General features: G+C 36.7%; 1 protein-coding gene across 5 annotated transcripts in view; it reads right to left on the bottom strand.

Moving 5' to 3' along the window:
• Window positions 1-24,071, bottom strand: part of veph1 (ventricular zone expressed PH domain-containing 1) — a 72,253-nt gene that overhangs the window by 11,859 nt on the left and 36,323 nt on the right. For all 5 annotated transcript variants that reach the window (XR_004336572.1, XR_004336571.1, XR_004336573.1 and 2 more), the window contains 7 exons: window positions 20,540-20,703; window positions 18,522-18,731; window positions 11,091-11,311; window positions 10,432-10,650; window positions 9,715-10,079; window positions 4,630-4,769; window positions 3,422-3,556 (listed from right to left, as the gene is read on the bottom strand). Coding sequence is in view for 2 of the 5 variants with exons in the window: in XM_032545411.1 (XP_032401302.1) it covers window positions 3,422-3,556; window positions 4,630-4,769; window positions 9,715-10,079; window positions 10,432-10,650; window positions 11,091-11,311; window positions 18,522-18,731; window positions 20,540-20,703 (1,454 nt within the window). In the remaining 3 variants the exon portion in view is untranslated. The remainder of the gene's footprint in view (window positions 1-3,421; window positions 3,557-4,629; window positions 4,770-9,714; window positions 10,080-10,431; window positions 10,651-11,090; window positions 11,312-18,521; window positions 18,732-20,539; window positions 20,704-24,071) is intronic.

The raw sequence follows: 24,071 nt of genomic DNA on the forward strand, positions 1-24,071 counted from the left end.
GGGCTTTGCCCTTGAGGAATGCAGTTTGAGACACTGAAGAGAACAACTCTGAAGCTGGGTTTCAATTCAATAAAAATTCAACAGCTTTACTAGCATCTAGCATCACGGAAAATCTGGAATATGTTATCCTCTGCGAGATACCATTTGTGACTATGGCATTTCATGATTTTCTCTTTTAGAAAACAGAACAGGAAATAGAGTTAGGAAAGCTTTTTTATTTTCACATTTTCAATATTAAATTAACAAAAAGGCTATTTATTTTTTAAGTCAGACATTTTGAGCTTCCATATTTGTCCACTCTTTCCAATACCTCAAATTCTACAATATAATATTTATTACTTTCCCCTTTGTATCAAGGAGTAGAGTCATTGAAATTATTATTTCAATGACTGAACTTTAAAAGAAAGATGTACACAAACCTTCTGGTTACCTTACCAACACATGCTCATGTTTTATTATGCAAGCTGTCTTCTTTAATACCAGGAGCAATCCCGATTTAATAACATCAATCATAGGATCAGGATATACCTTCCCAGACATACTTTTGGCAAGGAACAAAATACCTTGCAACCCGGTTCTTTAAATGGTACACCTGCAATGCCAAGGCAGGATGTGTGGGAAAAAAAAGATTAATCATAAAGAAGATGCTTAAAAGTTTGAATAAAAATGTAAAAAAAACTTGATACTGTCATGTTCCGAGTTTTTCTGTGTATTTATTTATTGTTTTCTATGTCCTTGAGTCTCTTCGTTGTCCTGTCCTCCCCTTGATTGTTCCCTGGTGTGTCTCGTTTCTGTGATTACTCCCTGTGTATTTAACCCCACCTGTGTTTCTTGTTCCTCGTCGGGTCCTTGTCAGTTCTGCGTTGTTGTCGCACCAGTCTGACTTTATGTCCCTCGTTTATCCTGTCGCTACCGACGTTGAGCCCAGGCTTCCGCTCAGTCGCGCTGCCAGGTTTTGTGGACTTTATTTTTGGACTGTGTTACTTTCTGGATTATCACCATTAAACCATCATCTTCTCATTTCAACCTGAGTCTCAAGCATCTGCCTCACCACCTCATCCACCAATTCATGACAGATTATTGTTTCTAGTTTGTAGTAAAAACAATGTGTCAGCCAGAAAATGACCAAGAATGCCAAATTGGGACATAAATTTGCAACAGAACACATTTAGGAATGAATTATTTCACAACAGCAAATGTACAAGATGGCAGTCATTTACTTCTGAGCCCACTATTAGAAAAAAGTTAAGCAACACAGCATGCCAGTCAAATGAAAAGTACATCACTGTATTGTTAGAATAAACTTCAAAGATCCTGCGTGACCAATATGCTGCTGAGCTGTGAAACAACACAACATTTTTGATTCATCAGGGAAGAAAGATAAATCATTCTAATAGACATAGAGAAACAACAAACATGAAGTCTCCGTTCCTTACGGCGCCTAGTCTACATCTGTTGGCCTCCATTCCCTCTTTAACTTTGTGTTCCGGTTATAATTACTTCTAAATAAAGATAAAAAACTGTAAGTACTTCCAAAAAATGAGCATGTGCTGCCCTGATTCAGCACAAATAAACTTCGATAGCATTTACGAACCATATCCCCATGTTTACTTTATGTACATGTTTCGGATGTGCACAAATCTTGGAAGTATTTAGATGGAAGTATTTAGTATTTTTTTTCTTCAAACTTCAAGCTAAGTTTATGAGATCACATGCGTTTATCTGAAACTGATGAGAGGAACTCAAATGAGAAACAGGCTTCATTTCTGCCTCCTTGGATATTTAGATTTCATAAATGAAAGTCAGGAATCCAGACACTAAAAGCTTTTTAAAAGGGCACATGGAGGGATTGCATGTCCCAAAACATCTTTATCTAATCAGCTTGAGCTCAGTCTTTATCACCATGTAACCCACTTTCCACCCATTTGTCCCTCTACCACGGACAAACAAACCAAGGAAACAAAAGGTCAAAACCCCTTCTCCCTTCGGTCTCCTCCTGTTTCTTACCTCTTATTCCTGTCATTTATTTTTTCCTTTAGATTTTCTTGTACGTGAAGTCACGCAAATAAAAGATCTATTGCAGCTTAATCCAGTTTTAATTATTACCATACTCTATCTCCATCACGTCCTCCTTTTCCGTGCTTCCTGTCTTCTCCAATCCATCACCAGCTCTCGTTGTGTTGTTGTCTTTACCTCCCTTCATGTTTCTCATTTTGTCTTCCACCAGCTTTCTGTTTTCTCTGGACCATAAAACTGCTTAAAATGTCAGAAGCCAAACATAAGTCCCCTCTTAAATCACAGAAGCCCCATAAAGCTTTGCAGCCTCCCTCTAAATCTCCCTGCTGATACAGATGTAATTGGTAACCTTTTCTGCCTTATATATATACGTGTCCAACATATGGTTCTGATTGGCTCTCAGGTCCCGGAGAGAAACTGTGGACCTGATTGGGAAGGAAAGATGGGGGGGAAAGAGGAAATGCTGTGCATAGAGATTCAGAGAAAGGTTGTGACCTTCTTCCTTCCTCTCTCTTGTTAAATCTTGTCTTCTTTATGGCTGTTTTCTGCTCCCAGAGAAAGAGAGGCCACACTGATTTTAAAGAAAAAAACAGGGATTTAGCCACAGCCAATTCTTCCTGTTATTTGCACCAAACGTGTTTCTGGTTACCAATCTGTGCCACAAACTTAAGTTGTTATTCATAGATTGGTTCTGAAGTGCATTTGAGATCAAGGTCCTCTTCAGACATTCAATTCTGTTCATCTTGAACAATGCACTGGGACCGCAAGTAGCACAAAAGACCCTCAGCATGATGCTACCACCTCCATGCTGGACATTTGGTACAGTGTTGTCAAGTTTAAAAGCCTCCTTGAGCTAAATAGCTTAATCATTGCATTGTCTTTGATATGACACTGAAGCTGCTTTTCTCTGTTCAGTGAAGTTGGACACATGTGTGAGTAACTTCAGGGTTCACATCCCAACCTAAGCTGGTTGCACCGAAACTGTATACTTAAAGTGAGAGAAAGGACAGATGTGGTTTCTTTGTAGCTGTAATCATTTAGTAATGACTTCTGACGTTGTGACATTTTCAAAAAGAGCCTCCCACTACCACAGGATAACAAACGCATAGTAAAAGCTACACATATACTGAAACACATGACTTCTCTGTGTGGCTTGACTTTGAGCTGGCGCAGCACAAACAGACATGATAAAGATGACTGAGAGCGAGACGAGGACTTGTATAAAGAAATGTCCATTTACCAGAGTCAGAATGTAAATACAAATGACGCTCACACTTTGTGATGATGATATCAGGCCCACTGCTGGGAACACACAACACACACACACTTTATATGTGTGTCTATATGTTTGTATATAGACACACACATACATGCACCCCCCCCATATATATATAAATAAGTTTACCTTTCTTTGTGGGGTGGATTGTTGTGTCATGGCCATGGAAAAGCTGTGTGATCCTTTAAGCTGCGTCTTCTCCCAAAGAGAAGCTAATCTTTCGACACTTTTGTCTCTGCTGCACAGAGTGGCACTTGACTTGCTCTGTTGAAACCGGATACAAAATTAAACACAAGGAAAAATCTACAGTGCATAAAATAAATTTAACCCACACATTTTTAAGATGGCGGGTTTTTGTGATAGAAAAATCACAACAATATCAGCTTTATTCTCCAAACTTATGAACACAAACAAGGAAATTATTTTTTATTAGTTGTTTGTTGCAGTTTGGACCTCCCCATTTTTGTTGCTGAGCCAAACCACAGAGTCATGAACGAAAGGTTGCAGAGTCAAAACGTGACACTAAAAAGTACAAACTTACACAAACACGCTGTTACAGTTTTTTTTATTTTGCTTTAGCTCAAAACCAATTATTTGTTTGTTTTTTTAGCTGGATTACTCATGATATATCACACATTAAATGTACTTTATTTATCATTACTTATCATGGTCTAATTTTCACATAAACCTGGCATTTCACCAGGCATGTGTGGACTTTTGAATTCAGCCATATAAGGCAACAGTCATCAAATAGAGATGAATGATTCCATTAAGTAGGCCAAAAAACTCAAAGAAACAGGTGCTGGACATATCTTAGGACAAATGCAAACCTCTGATATTTATGGTGATAAATTTAAATGATGAATTTTAACTGGGTGAAGGCATGTCTAGCCTACTGGGAGTGGTCTCCTGCAGTTATGGCAAGTCAATAGTATGAGCTGTAAGTAAGAGCTGCAATATCCCAGAAAGAAAGTTTTAATTTCACTCTCAACAAAGTGTTTGAAAGAGTTGTTAAATCACCAAATCACTAACTTCTAAGCCTCAAGCAAAATGAAAGCATCCTGTATCTACTGGCACCTTTGGCACTAGATACAGATCAGCAAATTGTCTGGAAATAAATTAATCTTTCATCAAAATACCGTAATTCACTAAAAAAATACTAACGGGTTGATAGTCTGATACCTTTTTGTTTGTTGCATCAGAAATTTGTGGTGCAAATGAATTTATTTTTACTTTGAATAAACATCCTGGTAAAATGAATTTGAAGCTGAACAGTTCAATTTCCTGTTTTAAACCGAGAGTGTAGTAACATATGCAGACTGGTGACTTGGTTGCACCTGTAGATGCAGGAGCATGATGTGAATCCAAAGGTGAGGCTGTTGGCTGGTCAGGAGGAAACTGGATTTGGCGTACAGGCAGTAGTAGCCCTTCAGGGAACAGGAGAACGAGAGCTTGGCCACGCAACCTCGATTTGAATCTGTTACAAAAAGACACCAAATGTCAACAACAAATTAAAAAAAAAAATGGAGCAGATATATACATTCACAATCTTATTGGTCATGGTAATAAAAAAAAAAACGGAACTGGAAGAACTGGACAGGAGTATGTAAACATTTGCAGTTGTTTTCTATTTAAACATCTTTCTCTTCGTGTTTATACTTCTCTGAATGCTAAACATCAACAGCTCAGCTCGGTAACGGAGTTATGGGAATTATACCCAAGAATTACACCACATCTAAATCATCATAAAAAGTCTTTTCTTTCTACCATCGCCGCCCAAAACATTCAGGGAAAAAGCAAATATTTTGACACTGCAGAGAAATCCTGTGGGCTCATAAAGAAAAATAAAATGAAACAACAGATGGGATTCTGAGGCACATTGTCAGCTAAATAGAAGTTCAATTGATCCAACATGTGATGTAACCTGTAACTCAGGTTCTGTGGTCTAATAATGCAACTGATACAGGTCAAACTAATCTTGTTACCTTGACACATAAAACAGGCTGTCAGCACCGTCAATGAATTTATTCAACCCACACAAAAACATCATACTGGCTCACTGATATCTGTGCTAGTGTGTTTTGTCTACAAGTCCTAACATTACACCATCATAACCTGATTGTAAAAGGTTAAAGCAGAGAAAAGACCAAGGGGTGGACAGAGTAAGTCCAACAAGCAAGTCCAGATGAAGTTGTCTTTTGCTGCAGCAGCATCATCATCATGAAACTCTGTGTGTCTCATTCTTTTCATTGTTTACATTAAACGCTCAGTGTTCTGATAAAGCAGCTCTGATAGGAGCTGGGCTGCGAGCCCCGGTGTCGATCGTCATTAATACTAAGAGAATACATTCACAGTAAGAGTAAAGAGTGTTTTTAGAGTGCCATTCTTTACATTTATTTCTAGATTTCATCAGATTACCAGAGTTCAGAAAGGATTTCATTCATTTCATTTTCTTTCATGTATGAGAAAGCATGAAGTGTTTTGGGTGCTGTTTCACTCTTGACCACTATGAGATACAATGACTAAAATGAACTGATTATAAAATGTACTTTCACTCAAAATATCATCGTCTCAGGTTGTCGTGATCATCCATATTTGGGTCTACCTGTGTGTTTAATGGAATCTGCCTGTCGCAAATGATTAAACACAGAAAAACTGAACCTATGAGTAGAAATGTTTGCCTGGTTGCAAATAGTTAGGACTTTAATTCTGCATATGATTTGTATATGCATTTTTCTAGTGCAGGCTATCTGCTCATCTGTCCATCTGTCAAATACCACATTCCCATAATTTCACTAACATTGCACGTTGTGAAGCTGCAGCAAAAACAAACCCCTTCAAAAACAAAAATAAAAAAGAAGATGATGAGGAAAGGCTTGGTTAAAAACATGCCGGCCAAGGTTTGATTTAGGTGAATCAAATTGATTAGAAAAAATGAAAATAAGCAAAAGTAATCAAACATAAATGACAATAAAATATCTGATCCCCAAATATCCGAAAGATGACTGACAACATGTGAAAGCGGATTAGATTTAGAGGCAAAGCCGTTTCTGATTTCATTGTTTTATTCATGCGAACCTCTTGAACTCTTTGTTTCTGCTCTGTGTTGGCTGGAGAGTCTGCAGGCACACTGAAACTACTTCCATATACTCATGGCTGTTCATACTTTGCACTACATTACCTTCATCTGTTTCAGCTTAGTGTCACGGGCATTTCTTATGCCACTCACTTCTTACTGGGTGGATGTTTTTCCACATATAATCTTCTTCTCTTCATCAATTTGCTCATCTGCTGTTACTGAACTAATTAAAAACTCTGTCAATCACTCCTGTTTGATTATGTATCCTTTGACAGGTTGTCTTTGGGCAGCTTTAAAGCAGAGCTACTACACATACTGGCTTATTAGACCAAAGAGAGAGTTTCTAGTATATAAAAGATACACTGAAAATTGATCATTCATACTGCATTAGCAGGGGGTTTAGGATGCACAAGGCCATTCCCTTACAAGAAGTGCAATTGTATATGTGTGCTTGGTCTGACTTAGAGATTTCAGATGCCTTCATAAAATCATATTTTGATGTTTCTTCTCGCTGTTTACATATAGAAGACGGCAAGAAAATAAACATTTTGATGTTCTTTTACCAAAATCTGCGAGAAATTACTATGAGCTAACACTTAAACCACAACATATCAGCAACATATCATGTCAGGTCACAACATGAACATATCAGTTTCCGAAAACCTGCACATTCTTCCTCGTGTTCATTCTTGCAGCAATAGGGAATAAAGGATTTGGTCCTCAAACCCAAACTCTCTGCTGGGGGGTATGTCTGATATATATTACAAACAGAAACATGACTGTTTACAATAAGGAGAACAAACTGAAACAAACTTTCTACAGTTTCAAGGTCTTTAGAAAAACAGCATGACAGTGATAGAGCGCTATAATGTCTGTAACTCTGTCAAATATGAATCATCACACCTACTTTAAGTAGCAAAAGTTAATTTTATTAGTAGAAATTGAACATATTAAGTGTTTTCTTTTCTTACAGAGTAGAAAACTGAGAACACAACGTAAAGCGTCTAAATTAACGTATGCCATTTTTTTCCATTAACATCTGAACTTTTTAAAATTTTCCTGTTGCTAATTAAGCCTGTGAATTTCATTTACAACCTTCACCTGCATGGATCATTTTACCTTGTGAGAGATGTGTTATATCTAATAACATTGTTTACAGTGGAACTGTAAACATTTTTGTGTTGGGCATTTTTTGGGTCCTCTAAAGGTGGATAGGAGACTGAACCCTACAGTTCCTACTTGTAGAGGAAAAATCTGGCAAGTACTTTAACAACAAAGCAAAAAAACACGATGTGAAGTTTATAAATGCTAAATCAATTATCAATGCTGTCTACACTGATTTAAAACGCTACAGCCGGTTCAGCAGTCGTTGGAGGCTTTCTCAACGCAGAGATGAGATTTGGCAGAACGGCCAACCAGGCTGAGACCAAACCAGTGAACAGCAGGAGGAAAAGGAGACAAGCCACTGTGGTTCTTTATGGTTTCCCAACTCATAACTGAGGCGCATGTTTCCTAAATACAATAAACAATATCAAACAACAGTAAATAACAGATTAAGCTGTTAGGTGTTGGCAGAGGGGATATGGCTAGTTTTTCAAGGGTGTAACCCACAAACTCGACTCTATTGTTCAACTCACAAAAGCATTTTTCTTAAAAATGTGGCACCGGTTAAACAACTAAAATGCTTTTTGTGCAAAGTTTACGTGAAGAAATTCCTCTTTTTAAACGTCATACTATAACACTGTTTTAGACTTTATACCAACCAGCAAAAAAACATAGATCACAAGGAAAGTATGTCAGGAAGTTTTAGTGGTTTTGAAATAGTAACTTTTTAGGTCTGCAGTATAACCTGAAAGCAGAAATCCAGACCTGGTATAGTTGCTATAATCTAGATGTTTCTATTTCCTCCAGTAAATAAAGACTACTCACAGTTACTCTGTGCTGTAATGTACACATGTTTCAAATCAATGTGAAGCCTTTGAAAAATCTATGAATATTGCATTTTACACATTAAGTGTAGACATACCAAGGTAAAGAGTTGTAGGAAGTGCCAAACTGCAGGAGGTAGTGCATAAAGGACAAAGATAAACCACAGGGACATCATGTGAGCCTTAACCCTACCTTGTGTCGTTATACATAGTAAATGAAAGCAGATCTCAGAGAGGCAATACACAATGGAAGGTGTCTCAACAGACAAGATAGAAAATAATTGGGGGATCAAGAAATGCAACAGATATTTGAAGATTGCACCAAAAAGCCAGAAGTGGCTTATTATACCTATATGTCGCTTGAACAGGGTTTGAATCATTAATCAGGACATGCTATTTTAAAATCTAAGTTTAAACCCATGAGAAATAAATCTGTCTTTTTGGGTCTAAAGTGCAACTAATCAGCTCAATACTGGCCTCTGTGCTGAGACCAAGAGTTGGAGGAGAAACTAAGGTATTTTCATAACACACCATTAATCAACACCTGTCACCACATGTAACTATCAACTCTTTTATTTTCAGGATGTTACGTAAAATCTCCACTGTCCCCTTTCTGGAAAATCTTCTCACAATCATTTTTATAATTACTACATTACAGTTTGTTCAAGTACTTGAGCTCATTCCAGCACTGTAGTACTTTATGGAAAACAGTGTACCATGCAATCTTAAACCAGTGGTGTCCAAAGTCAATGGTTTTGAAACCCTAACCCTTCAACACATCTGACTCAAATGATGGTTCATTAGCAGACCTCCACTGAAGTTTACAACATGCAGAGGAGCTAGTTGGACCATTTAATAAATCATCTGTGAAGATTCAATCAACAGAGATATCTAAAACTGGCAGGACAAATCTCAAATTATTTTATTAGGATTTAATGTGATTTTCCTTCCCAAAGGAGAAACAAGAAAATCTAAATGAAAACAGAATCCAGTGCCACTGATTGTTCACTAAAATGCATGTGTTCTGTGAACATATCATGGGTTAGTTGGGTCATTTGAATGAACAGACATTGATCATGAAGATCAATAAATCAACAAAGTTGTTGAGAAGTTTAAAGAGGAGTTAGGCTATATAGCAACGGCAGCAATACAAACCAGAAATATTTACTCTGAATAAAGGCAAATATGCAACATTTCTGACATTCTCATTTGTAAAAGAAAAGAAATGAAAAATCTTTCAGCTTCGTTCACCTTCATAATAATGCATCCTTTTTTCTTGGTCTGTAAAATAAAATCTCTAAAAAATAAATCTTGTGGTTGACATGTGGCAAAGCTTAAGCTACATCAATATTTTTGCTGCACATGGCACTTCTAGGTCTGGCTGTAGAAAACCTATTAGGAATCACTCACTTTACCTTCAATCACACACTGCTCTGGAACCGGGATCCGCTTCACCATGTCGTTGCAGAACTCCCTGATCGTCTCCATGTTGTCTCTTAAGTGAATGAAGAGTCTGTCAGCTTGCTCCTGTTCTGCTTCCTCTCTGTTCACATCTTTAATCTCAGCACTTTCCACCTCCTTTTTCTCTGCTGTGACAGACAGGGAGTTGTCACTTGTCAGTTTCTTTTCTGCCGGTGAGACTTCATGGCTGTCTGAGGGCTGATTAGGCTGAGCATTGGAAACGCAGTTCTCTGTGCTTGGCTCTACAGCTTCACTGTCCTCTCCTGTATCTGAGCTGATGGAGCGTGAACGCACAATATGAAGAGCCAGGCTCTTTGACCTGTTGAAGACCAGAAAATTAAATAAATGAAGAAAATATCAATCTTAAATTAATTAAACTTAAATTATTACCATTGTTTTAACAAAGCTATTATGCAACCATAATGTTAACAATTCCATCTTTAACATTACCCTTTTTGTAAGATTTTTGGTGACCATATTGTCACCAAAAATGACAGTATGGTCATTTTTGACCATACTGTCATTTTATCAGATATAGATGTGTTAATTCTCTGTGTGCAATCGTTTACTTACATACAAATATATGTTTTATTATGTTATCTTCTAAGAACCCTGCTCTATTCACCAATTTAAAGAAATGATTTGATGCACCATCACCATCACAAGCTAACCTGTTGAATCTCATCTCTCGTCTCTCCTCCTCGACGCCTTGGCTCAGGCTGTGGCGTCGCTGCTGCGGAGGAGAATCCTCCCCTTCCTCCTCTGTCGTTCCCACATGTTGTGTTTTCTCGTCAAAATTCTGGACTTTTACCTGCAGTCGCTGCTCAGATGTCCCTCCTCCTCGACCAGCGGGAAGAGGTCCACCTGAAGATGGACATGCCTCTTCCACCCTGTAAGAGATTTAGATTGTTCATTTCTGATTGTCAAAATGTTTGGGTCCATTCCTGACAAGTTTCTTTAATTTGATATTTTACTTTTTACTTCTAGGTGCCACATTATTGAGTGTATTTTGTAACTCAAAATTATTTTATTAATAATAAACCAGCTTACATTAAGCTGGCTTATTAGTTTTGTGTGGTTTTCATGCTAAATCTACGTTAATATACACACATTAAACATTTTTTCCAGCTTTGCATGCGCAGCAAACACAAAACAATGAAAAATCTGTGTAGAACCACCCGAATTCAGACTTATTCTTAGCAAGACTGAATATGGTAAGATTGTAAAATGTATTATCATAGAAATTATCTGATTAGTGCAGACAGACTCTGCAGTCTAAGGTAACAACATTCGGTGTTTTGCTTGCTGTCGTTTTCACATTAATTCCAACCTGCAGTGTAGGGTGGTTTTGTCCTCCAGTCGTCTTTCCAACACTCTGGCTATGGCAGTGAATGAGTTGCTCATTCTGTAGATGTCTTTCCCACAGCCTCCCAGTAACGATGGGTATCTGTCAGTCAGAGCTCTGATCTCCTGCAGCAAGGTGTGGTGAAAGTTGTGCTCCATACTGCCCAGGAGGGACACCAGGTAGACCAATGAGCTGTGGGCATGGGACTGGAGGAAGGGGGCAACAGAAATCAGCAAGCGTACAGTTTGGTGGCAAACATACAAATTTTTAAAGTAGATACATTACAGGGTATGTTTGAAGAAAAAGTACACTAATAACTGAATTAAAACCAAGATCAGTTTTATAACGTCCAGTGTCATAGCTTAGGAATATATAGAGAAACAAGAAATCTCTCTCTAAAGGCATGAGATAAATGGGTAACACTTTATTTGACGGGTTGTGGATAAGACTGTCATGACACCGTCATGAACATGAGTAAGTCTTCATGAATATTTATGACTGTTGTCATAAAGTGTCATTCGGTAAATCATGACACTTTTAATACAACGTTGACATTATTCAAAATGTTTTTGTTATGACAACTTGACATTAGCCAAGAAATCATGATTAATCATTACATTTGTTATAAAAGTATTAAATTTGTTATAAAAGCTAAACTTTAGTCTAATAACATAAAGCTACATAATTTTTAAAGTTTAATCAGTAATACTTTTATAACAAATTTATATCAGATCATGATTTCTTGGTTAATGTCAAGTTGTCATAGCGAAGACATTTTGAATAATGTCAACTTTGTATTAAAAGTGTCATGATTTACCGAATGACACTTTATGACAACAGTCATAAATATTCATGAAGACTTACTCAAGTTCATGAGTTCAGGTGTTATGTCATGTTTATGACGGTGTCATGACAGTCTTATTCACAACCCGTCAAATAAAGTGTCACCGATAAATCTAATGATAAATCCATTTCTGCAACAACAAATTGATTTATCTTTACAGAAAAAACAAGGTTATGTTAAATATTATTTTATAGGCATAATGTTTCTTGAATGATTGGGATTGCCAATCATTACAATTAATGTAAGAATAACACTGATCTCAACAAAAGTTAACTAAATAAGGAGTGAAATTTAGTTTCCTACAGTGACACTAAAAAACACTGCTGTTTTTTAAGAAAAGTTGTCACAGCTATTTTAATACAATTCCGTCAGACAGTACTTATTTGTATTGTGAAAAAAAAACTTTAATTTATCTTTCAATCTAATAGCCTCAGACTAAAAAAACAATCTTTATTTTGAGAACAGTTACTGGAAAAAAAATATTTTAAAAAGTACTTAAAGTAATATATTGGTGGTTGATGTTTGTGTTGTTAATATCGGCTTTTTATTTTGGACCATGAGATTATGCTGCTGCAATGGGTTAATTTTTCAGACTTTTTAAAAAATCTTTTCAAAGATGCCAGAGTAAAAGTGGAGGTTAGAAGGACACTTAAAAGGAGTTGTTCAAAAAAACAAAGTGAATAACCAGACATAATTACCAAAAACATATTTGTTTGTTCAGATATATTCAGTCTTATGGTTATTTTTTAATGTTGTTCTTCTTGAAGTGCCTCTAAAATTGAATCTGCTGCGTTATGGGAAAACACTGGAACTGGATGTACACGTTTTGCTAAATAGGTGAATTTAAATGCGATTAGTTTTGCACTTCCAACCAGGTTGGAGGTCAGCTCTGCTCTCTGCTCTTTTCTTCCTGAATTATGACAAACTATAATAAACACAAGCACATGCAGCCAGCTCTCTGCAAGCTGAGAAAGTATAAACTCCTTCATTGTCCAAAATGTGATTTCCTAGCAAGGGGTCTTTGTAATAATATTCATATTTCATGTCTGCTATTGTTTATCTGCCCAGTTTATCTGCCCAGTGCTGACGCAAAGCGGCTTCTGGCTTCGTCATGTCAAGGGACGGTTCACACCTGTCTGAGAAAGCTTTGTCTGAGAAAGTTTGATATTTGAATCGCAGACACTTGATTGTCTTCCAGCCCAAAAGTTAACCAAGATTGAAATCACAGTAATTAGAACAGATGCTGAAAACATAACAGTTCTCTCTGGCTGTGATCCAGGTCAAAGGATTCATGTGTTGATACAAACAAAACTTTTCCTATAAAAAAAAAAAACCCACAATGAAACCTTTGAAACAACTTTTCTTTTTTTTTCTAAATAAGGTCAGATATAAAAACAGAGCCAAAATCTGCTTGCATATTTTAAAACGCACAGAGTAATGAGGTGAGAAGGACGAAGCTACATCTGGCACCTTTCATAAGCACTCTCTGTAGAGCCATAAATTTATTCGCTGATCCTAAAAAGAGTAGAATGTGTAGAACTTGACCTTAGACTTTGGTAATATGCCACAAGGATTTGCGGGAGCTTAGCCCATAAATGAGTCAGAAACTCGCCTGCAGCTCAGGTTGGAGGTAAAAAGACTAGAAGGATTTCTATTCACACAGATTGCAGTTTTAATTTTCTTTTTAAAACAAAACCTTGACATATCGCTTCAACAAAACATCAATGAATGTGTATTATGCTATGCCTCCATAATAACATAGCAAATGATTTGCTGTATAATTATTTAGAAGCACTTGGCAAGGATTCAGCATCCTAAGCATCCACTTACTTTTGGCTAAATTCCTATGCAATAGATCACTAATCAGTGTTAACAGCTTTTTAATGATAAGTTTCTAAAAATTGTGGCAACATAACAAGAGTCAAATTATAATATCAACTGTCTCGTCTCAGGAGGACACTCAGAGAAAATATTTAATATTACTCTGACATGAGGATTTAGCCTGAAACTAAGACCAAATCAGTGACGATGTGTTTGGAGCAAAAAGAACTAGAAATGCAGAATGATTAAAGTAATTTGCAAAGCATTTTGTCTCTCTCTGGAGAGCTTCTGAGCTGGACATACTGTTTATACTGGATTATATCATTGATTGAATGATTCAATTGAAATAATTTGTTTATAAAGTGCCTTAAGGCTACATTTGTTGTGAAATGGCTTTATGTAAACTGTACTGAATTTAAATCGATGTGTCCATTGTAGATAAACTTTAATGAGACATTTGTGTCTTTACATACTGTTTTCAACATTTGTATCTACTCTCTCTATATTTTTTATTGTGTTTTTCAGGCATATGCTCAGCTGTGAACCAAATAATCCAATCCTTAAAAAGTATTAGGTTGAGGAACAGGAATGAATCCTATATTTTTTGTGTGTTATAGTGTTTGGTTCATTAACTTTTTAGTTTTTACCTAATCCCATCCAAGACAGGATTTTTTTTTAGGTTTCATAGACATTTTTCATGTAGTCGATGTGCTCTATGGGAATAGTTTTAAAATGTAACCAGATATTCCTCTGAACAAAATATAAATCTTTCAGATTCGTGAGGGATTTCAGATAGTGAAAAATAATCCTCCTTTCATTAAAAGTGAAACATAATCATCCCCTTAAGAAATCTTAATATAATATTCATGTTCAGGACACGCTGTGTAACTTTAAACTAGAACTTATAACTTACTTCTGGGATGTTTTTCTATTGTCTCTGGGAAAAGTTGAGTATTGGTAACAGAACAACTACAACCACTTAAGCCTTGGGGGAGTTATTTATCAGATTACAGACACTTATAGAGGAAAACTACTTAAAAATAATTAAATTCAATCCACTGCTGGTCAGTTTGTTGGATACTGCACAGACACTTAAGTGTGGATCAAAACTAATTATTGTAAGAAAAGATCTTCATTTAAAGTTTGCCACAAGTGGACAGTAAAAATGCTGAAGAGGTCAGATGAGATCAGTACTGAACTTTCTGGTCTACATATAAAACACCATATGTGGCAGAAAAAAAAACCCCTACACATGAAGCCATCCCTTCTGCAGGACATTATGGGATGTAGAGGTGATGTTTTATCAAAATAGGTATCTATAGTAAAAGTTGAAAATGTAATATCTGTAGCTCAATCTGATCTGGAGCTATTTAACAAAAGAGAAATGAGTAAAACAGTCATTTTGTCAAATGTTTTGCGACGTGGAAAGTGTTGAAAATTTTTAAAATGTTTAAAATTAAAAATGCTAAATAATATATTCATGTGAAATTACTTATTTCACCTCCTGAACAATAAATGTAATTTAAATTATTTTGGTGAATTAACATAGGTTCTTGTTAAAAAGAGACTGGCAAGTCATGGATCAAAAGCGCACATTTGCCTTATGAAGAGAAAGACATAAAAATTTTCTGGGTCAATTGTTTTCTGTTTTGGTCTGCATATATAGTCCTTGATGTTGCCAGATTTAGGGAATAGGTAAATCCAAATCTGCTTTTGAGTGACCATTATTGGATATTTCTTGTTCTACGTATTTAAAAATAAAAATGAAATGATCCAATGTGGTTATGAAAGGAAAAACTACATTGTGTTCGACACAGACCTTTCAGTTTTAGGAAAAGCTCAATTTAATTTATTTTTTTAAAAGTCTACGTAATACAAAAATACAAAATCACTCTGAGAGGAAAACAATTACACATCTCAAATGACTAAATGCAAATGCTAACAACACAGATATTTATTTGAATACCATTTATAAACTATCAAAAGTCAGTCAGAATTACACACAACGATCCATCATTATATCCAAATTGCTTACAAGTAACCGCGGTCCAAAAGTCACACATGAAAAATAGAATACTCATATCTGCTTATTTGCACACCAAATAAGCACACATGGTTTCATAGTCATTAAAAATACTATTAATTCAATTTTTAAAATGGTAAAAAATTTACCTTGAAGCTAAATGAAAACTTGGCAAACACTGAACAACACGATAAGTCACTGAAAGTTTTAAAAGAAGCACCTGGTCTCACCAACCCCACTCATTTCAACAGCATGGAGGAATTATCACTATTATTATTATCAGATGGCATATTTATTTCAAAACTGTTGGACTGGACTTTTTGCAAAGCGTATAGTGTTTCCTTCACTAGTGATATATTCTGATCTAACAAGCAATAGAGCCACACACAGAATCGAGCCTGAGCTCCCTTCAAGGGGGTCGAGGAAGAAAGGGAAACAGTTGTGCAATCGAGAGCGAGTTCATCCCGCATGCATGTGTTCTTATAAATGTGTGTTTATGAGTGTGCACGCATGCATGCATGCGGGGCACAGCACAAACTCACAGGAGGCATTCCCCTCTGCCATCACCAAGAGGCCTCTGCAGGAGCATTTTCAGAAAACAAGCGTTATTTTCCAAATAGTTCCAAGGTGAAGAAAGACAGGACACCGTGGTCCGAAAACCCCCTGTGTGCGGGTGTGTGTGAGTGGGCGCGGGTGCATTTGAGGGTGTGACGAAGTTGGGTTGGCAGGCTGCTTGACAAGAAGATTGAGCAGGAAGCAGCTTTTAGAGGAAATGTTGCCCTGGAGAGGTCTGTGCATGTGTTTACAGTATCTGCAAAATACCCTGTGATGTGTATGTGGAAAGAAAATATCTCATCTGGAGACTAATGTGTATTCCCCTGTGGCTAATTGTCCCACATCGCATTTAAGCTGCGCTAAATAAACCTGAGAGAGGAGAGAAAGTGGGACCCTAAGACCTGAATGTCATTCTACTTCCTGAGACTAAGTTATTTTTTTATCCAGAGGAAAACCTTCCCTGACATAAGTGTATGGTGATTGATTGAGTGCTAAACTTGCCTTTACAGAAATGAGTCAAACATGTGAACAGATTAACTCATATCACACAGGAGATCCTAATCTTAGCCTTCACAACAAATGAGAGGAAACATAGGAAAGTGGAAAACACTGTTCCTGAAATTTATAATGTGATTTTAACCTTTTCTGAACTCTGTTCTGTAACTCGTTCTAGAGCAGAGAAATAAGACAGTAACAAGGCATGGTAATTTACTTTATCAGATGCAGTAAATACAGGTGTTTTGGCAGGGGAGAACCTTTATCTCATGGAGGCCATTTTTGACCAGTGTCCTCCTCATGATTGAATCATGACCTCTAACCTGGATAACAGTTTCTGATCTGTCAAAGGTGTGAGTCTGTGTTTGTTTAGGAAACTTTCATTGATCACAAAGTCAGGTCGTAAACCTTCAGATCTGCCATGTGCAGTGTGAAATGGTGAAATGTTGGGTTTCACCCTTGGCAGAACAACAAAGAAGAAGCCATATGATTGTGCATAACATTCTTCTCCCCTTATTCTATTCAATTAAAAACTGTTTGTGGTGAGTGCTTTCCTTATGGTGTCTAGAATATATATATATATATATATATATATATATATATATATATATATATATATATATATATATATAAATGGAAAATGTCTGAAAAAATACATTTTACGTCCTGCAACACAGTCTCAGTCCAAGAGCTTCGGAGGACCTTTTCTTTCAGTGTTGGTGTATACTTAACTCTATTCATCATCTGTGACCAGTGTCCCTTTGAAAGAAAAAAATTCCCACAGCTTCACGCTGTCACCCCCATGTATCACTAATAATGTGGACGGTGTGTGTGTGTCTAGTGTCTTCCACCACACAAAGCATTTTCCATGCAAGCTAGAGACTTCAAATTTGATCTCATCTGACCAGAGAACTTTCTGACGCTTCTCCCATTTGTGTATTGTTTTCCCTATGCTGCTTTTTACAAGCTCCAAGCTGGATGTCTTACAACTTTCTTTGAACTGTGGCTTTTTTCTTACTAATTTGTGGAGGGTATAACTTATAGCTGACCTTCCAGCAGAGTCCCACACCTGAGCAGTGGATTATTGCAACTTAATTGCAACACAATTAATGCTCTCAAACAAACCTCAGAGGCCTTTACAGAACAGCTAGATCCATAGGTTATACACAGGTGGACACAGCGTGAGCTGAACACAAATACACACCTCAATTTTCAGATTATCATTCTGCTTTTCACTTCAAAACGATACACTCTTGCTTTGCTATATATTACATGAAATGCTAAAAAAATAAAAGTTGTGAATTTTGCATCAGAAAATGTGAAAAGGTTCAAGCAATGTGAATACTGTAATGTAGTTCAGACCCAAGCTAATGCTCATCTAAAGCTATACCAGAGTAAGTCTACATGGGCATTTCACTGGTAACATCACTGTTTCACTGTAAAAACCTGAAGACCTGCCTGAACATCTTGTAGTATTGTGAAACATGGCATAAATTAAATATTTGTACTCAATTAGTTCTAGTGACCCTCTCTTTTTTTCTTCTGACAGGATGGTTTCTGTTTCTCCTTTTCTTCAACACGAGTCCCTTATGTAAAAGACCTTAAACTTATGGCATGCTCTCCATTCTGTATCTCTTATATAAATTTAACATTTTGATTGTGTCTCTGTGTATTTTACCTCACTGAGGATGCCAATTGCACCATGGATTTTGGCTACATGACTGAGAAAAGCAGCAGACTGCTGTCCCACCATCCTTAGTCCTGGCAAAAAGCTGACCAGTGACGAGGGGCTGGCCTGGGAAACATCCACAAGAGCTCCCAACAAAGCCTCAGTCAGAGTGGGCTCACTCAGGTAATTGACCAGTGTGGGCACATGTGTGCTCAGCATCTGCAGGGATTAAGAGAAATAAAGCCAAAAAAAATTACAACAAATATACATCATTAAATCATGACTCAGCTTCAGCGCTCTGTACTAATAAAGCAAACACAAATGCTGAGCTCTAGCTCTTTCATCTGAGATATAAAGGGCAGAGTGAAAACCCCCCCCAAAAGATTGCCAATAGGACTTTCTGAGCAAACTGAATGAATGAAGAGTTCCTGCTCATTATCTGAGCTGATCACACTGAGAGGCACTAGACTAGAAGCCCACGATTGTCTGCTCTGTTGCTGCTCCATAATGAGTCACGTTTTCTAAGAAATACACTAAATCCAACAACAATTTGTTTCTCAAAAAGACAGAGGACGACAGCTAAAATGTTTCCCGTATGAAACATGTTTTATTTTTAACATTGCCAAGACATCACTTCCAGTAAGTGGCATTATAATGCAGAACATTTCACAAGTACTGTGGCAAACACAGCAACAATCAAACTGCCAATATTTCATGAGCATGTAGTGCGGGTGTGTGTGTGTGTGTGTGCAGTTGGGAGAAAAGAGAGAGGATAAGAATAACTCCAGATGGCCGAGGTTGTTTCTCCTCTGAATAAAACTGTGCATGTTTTACTACTGCATGCTCCGTTGCTGGTATGTGGTATTCCCCTCCTGTTGGATCACAATGGCTGTGCTCCAGAATATGCAGGATAAAAGGTATTCTTGGAGCGCTCAGTTTTATGAACTCTATTTAGCTTTCTAGGGGATTGTTCTCAATGCAGCAAACAGAACAGCTAAAAGGTCAACAATCTGATTAGGTTTGATTAATAGGAGTAATTGTTTAAAAATATACATAAGATAAAATAATAAACTCATTACAGTAAGTTCTATGCTATTCACACCAAGAACAATATTGGTATGAATATCCACAATATTGAGAAATAATGTTCTGAAGGCTGAGTGGCCAAGTGTAGTCTTTAAGTGCCAGTGGCATTTAGGTCTCATGGTGGACATGACAGCAAGTAGATTGTCAACTTGCTGTCATTCACTCTGTGTGACACAGCGCCTCCAGTGGCGAGGCACTGCACTGCACTGTTTCACCCCATATTTCTTCCATGTTTGATGTATGATTTCAGGCAGCGTAGATACATTTTGACCATAAAAGTTATATTATCAGTAAAAAAGAACGACGATTTATAGAAAAGTCAAGACAAACTGATTCTCGCTCATCATTGCTAGCATCCGTTTTACTTCTCATATTCCTCTCTTGTCAGGATTGCTTCACCTGCCTCCTCTGGTCACATGTCACTGCACCTTATCCAAGATGCCTAACCACTATCTTGTCAACGAGATGTTCAGAAACTTTGATATTAAAAGTTGTTCTTGATTCAGAAAATTCCCTGAATTTTCCTTTCAGGTACAGTCTTCTTGACAGAAATTACCTCGGTGTGAGAAACCTTTGATGCAAAGCAATGTTGGTTGGATACCCGGTAACCATTAGTAAAACAAGAAGATTATGATTTCAGGCAGATCTGTCTCTCTGTTTTCTTACACTTTCAATTCAGTTTATTTTATATCATTTGGACTACCGTTGTAAACTCTCACATGTCCAGTAATACAAAACAATCTGAAATGTGATCTCAAAAACTAACTTCAAAGTTTGCAAGCACAAATTACATCCTTGCCAAAGATCTGGCCACAGTTTAAATATCACTTGCAAAATCATTTCTGCCATAGTTGTAACGACAACCCAGGTTAGCATAGTTACTATTATTATGCTTAGCTGTCAATTTTAGTCTTGTGAAGTAAATAAAAACAAGGACTTACAAGTGGATGCTGCTCTGCAACCATCTGAATAAGTCTGATCAGGTGTTGTTGCTCAGGTGTCTCCAGCTGGGGCATCATTGCTGTAAGGCTGCCCAGGTGATGGTGGATAGTGTGTGGCTGTTTGGGGTAGACTGATGGCAGCACACGTAGCATCATGTGGTTACCTGTAACACATGAAGAGAAAACAATAATTACACCAGCATACTTTGCACATAGAGCGCAAATAATGCCAAAGAAAAAGTTTTGTTTTGAAGTCGTCCTGCTTTGACTAGAAAAAGCCTCGTCCTGATTCAATGTTTTTTTTGCAGAAACACAAATGTTGCATTTTGCAGATTTTTTAGTTTCACTTGTTCTGTCCACAATTAACATTAAAGACATGAGTATTTAAGAAGATGACTTAATGAGTTTGGAAACACAGTGCAGTCATTGCCTCTGAAAGAAGCAAAAGGATACTTTGAAAAGAATATGGTGAGATGATTTTTTTTTTATAATTGTTAAGAGATACTTCTAGCAATTTAATTAATGAAATGACTGCTGTGATCTTTCTCCTTGGGAAATCTTACTGCTTTCTTTCAGTAATAAAAACAAAAATATTCCTGCCATCGTTTCACAAAGCTCAGGTTTGAAGATTGTGTTGCTGTTACCCGTCAACCAATTCTCCCAACTGAGTTGCAGATCTCTGCAACTCCTCCAGAATTACCAAGGCCCTCTTGGGTATATTCCAATGGCCTGAATACAATGCCAGGCACTGTGTTATGTGTTGATCACCATGACTATCAAAATAAGAAACAGGCCGCAGGAAAAGAAAATCACCTTTAACTTTCTTGTTTATTGCAATCACAAGACATGATTCCCAGCTATGAAATAATATCCACTGTTTAGAAATAATCATTTTCCCATTTTATTGTGTTGAATCAAGTCAAGTTGACACATGATCAGACATGAAGGCCTTTGCAAAGTGGCTTACAGGCCTGCAAAACCACAGGATTACACAACAGCCTCTGTGTGACAATAAAACATCTTTAAATGATCCACTTCACTAAACAAAAACTCTTGTTTTCAAATAAAGGGGGACTTATTGGTGATTTTCAGGCATTTTATACAATAACTCTGGTATAATAAAAACGCACGCCGCAAGTATAACTTCACATTCAATGTTTAAATGCAGTCAGATTGTGTGTCAAATACAGAATGTAGGAGAAAATGGATGAAGTCTGAAAAAAGAGTTTTAAAAAAGTAGAGCACGGTAGTTTATTTTTATAAAACTGACTCCTTTTATAGGCAGTATGGAGTTGATGAGTATTTATTTCATGGTACAAATATGAAATATTTGTACCATGAACTATTATTTGTAATAATAGTTACAAAGGCTAATAGAAGATTTGTTGGAGTTTTTAAAAGAGAATTAATTCATGCAAGAACAAACCATACAAGCTTCATACCGAAAGGCCCTGGTAGGATCAATATTTGGGCCTGAGAGGATCTAATTTACATGTAACAATCCTAACCACTGAGCTATCATGTTGCTCAGTAATAAATTAACACAACTTCACTGGGAAGTTTAACAATTAATAAAACTTATTGACAGGTTGTGTGCTCAATTTGTAATTAAGATGCAATGTAACATGACTAAAAAGGATTAATATTTTCCTGTCGCAATGTGTTTCTCATTGCCTCTATGTCGTCAACAGATGACCAAGGTTTGAGTCATAACCTGCATCACTTGCTGCAAGTTTTCCTGTGAAATATGGACACTAACGCCACAAAATATGTAAAAGGTACTGATTCTTCTATACAAATTAGGACAAAGTTCATACATACTACACTGAGTAGGCTTTCTTATTCTACAATAAGAAAGTCTACTCTCTCATTGTGGTGTGTTTGTGTAAAATATCACAAACACACCACCTTTACACAATTCAACAAAATCATCTTAAAAGAGGACAAGTACAGTACAGAGAAAGCTGGTAGTAACCATAAAGCTTCAGTTAAAAGACTAAAATATCTGTTCAAAAGTACATTAAAAGACAGGAGACAAGAGTCTGCATGAAATACTGAGGAAAATTTACAGTCCTGAAACTGTATCTCACATACATTAAGAACAACATGGCCAGATCAAAACGACCCAAACAAATTCAACCTTTTATTACAGATCCTGCCTAAATCCCTCCATCTAAAACAGTAGCGTCAAACAAAGTAGGAGACAATAAGTCAAACCTGATCATGAAGAAATGATAAAGGTATTAATGAGTTTGATTCCAGACTATAAACACATTCAACTATTCAGATTAATATCTGACATGACTGCCTAAATCTCTGGATGCAATCCAAGAGCCAGAGCGCTAAAAATTACTTGGAAAACTATTTCCAGATGTACAGTATATGTGATCTAGTGGAAACAATCATTTACCGAAACACAGAATTTTCCTATTTTTGCATTTTTGTCCCACTTAAATGTTTCAGATGATCAAACTAATGTTAATATCAGACAGCGATAACCTGAGTAAGAGCAAAACGCAGCTTTACGTGATGATTTTGTAAAGGATAGACGTGAATAAAACCAACCAGGAAATGATGTAAAATACAGATTATTCGTTTATTAATTTGTGAATTGCCTGACATGTAGAATAAAGAAATCCCTTAAAAAGAACTGACAAATGGCTAGGGAATCTCAAAATGCAACACACCATGCCTCAATATAAGAAATTAACAACAAAAGAGAGACATTGACATCTATCAGCCTGAACCCCCTAAAAAACCCAGAAAACCAAAAGGAGTAGCCAGCTTACCAAAATTACTGCACTGACAATTTATCTACAAGGTTTCAAAACAACCCAGAATGATATGAAAAGCACTGGAAGTTTCACTTGCCTTGGTTACCGTAAATTCAGTGTTTATAAATCAACAATAACAAAGAGATTGGATTAGAATGAATCCATGGGTGAGTTCCAAAACAAAAAGCTATTGTTGACTAAAAAGTGCACAAAGGCCTGGCTCACGTATCCCAAATAAATATCTTGACTATGCCTCTTTTGGGAAAATATTCTGTGCACTTGTAAGTGAAATGTGGAAGTTTTAGAAGCCGGGCGTCCCATTACAACTGGAGTAAATCTAACACAGAATTTCAGTTTTTAGGTTTTGGAGGGGTTTACTTTTTTTTTTCTTTTTCTTCAAAAAGTCAGGCTGTTTTGGACAACTTTTATCACTTAGTAAACGTTCTTGGGATGAATTTATGGAGCTCCTTTCCAGTCAAACTGACCACTCAAAGTGCTTTATGCACAGAATAACTCTTTCACCAACCATCTTGAACTTTCACCAACATGACTGTAACCCCGTCCCATCCTTTATGAGTTTTTCTTATCATCGTGAGCCTCAAGTATTCAGACCATGACAAATACCACATTACTCAGTTCCTACTTCCTCTGATTCAGCACTTACTCTCAGGTGGCAATGCATTTGGAAGGATCCAATTTAGAAAAAATAAAAGAATATATTTGTAAAATGTAAAAATAAAATATTTTGGTTTGTTTAG

Source organism: Xiphophorus hellerii, chromosome 18 (assembly GCF_003331165.1).
Source record: "Xiphophorus hellerii strain 12219 chromosome 18, Xiphophorus_hellerii-4.1, whole genome shotgun sequence".
In the NCBI taxonomy this organism is placed as follows: domain Eukaryota; kingdom Metazoa; phylum Chordata; class Actinopteri; order Cyprinodontiformes; family Poeciliidae; genus Xiphophorus; species Xiphophorus hellerii.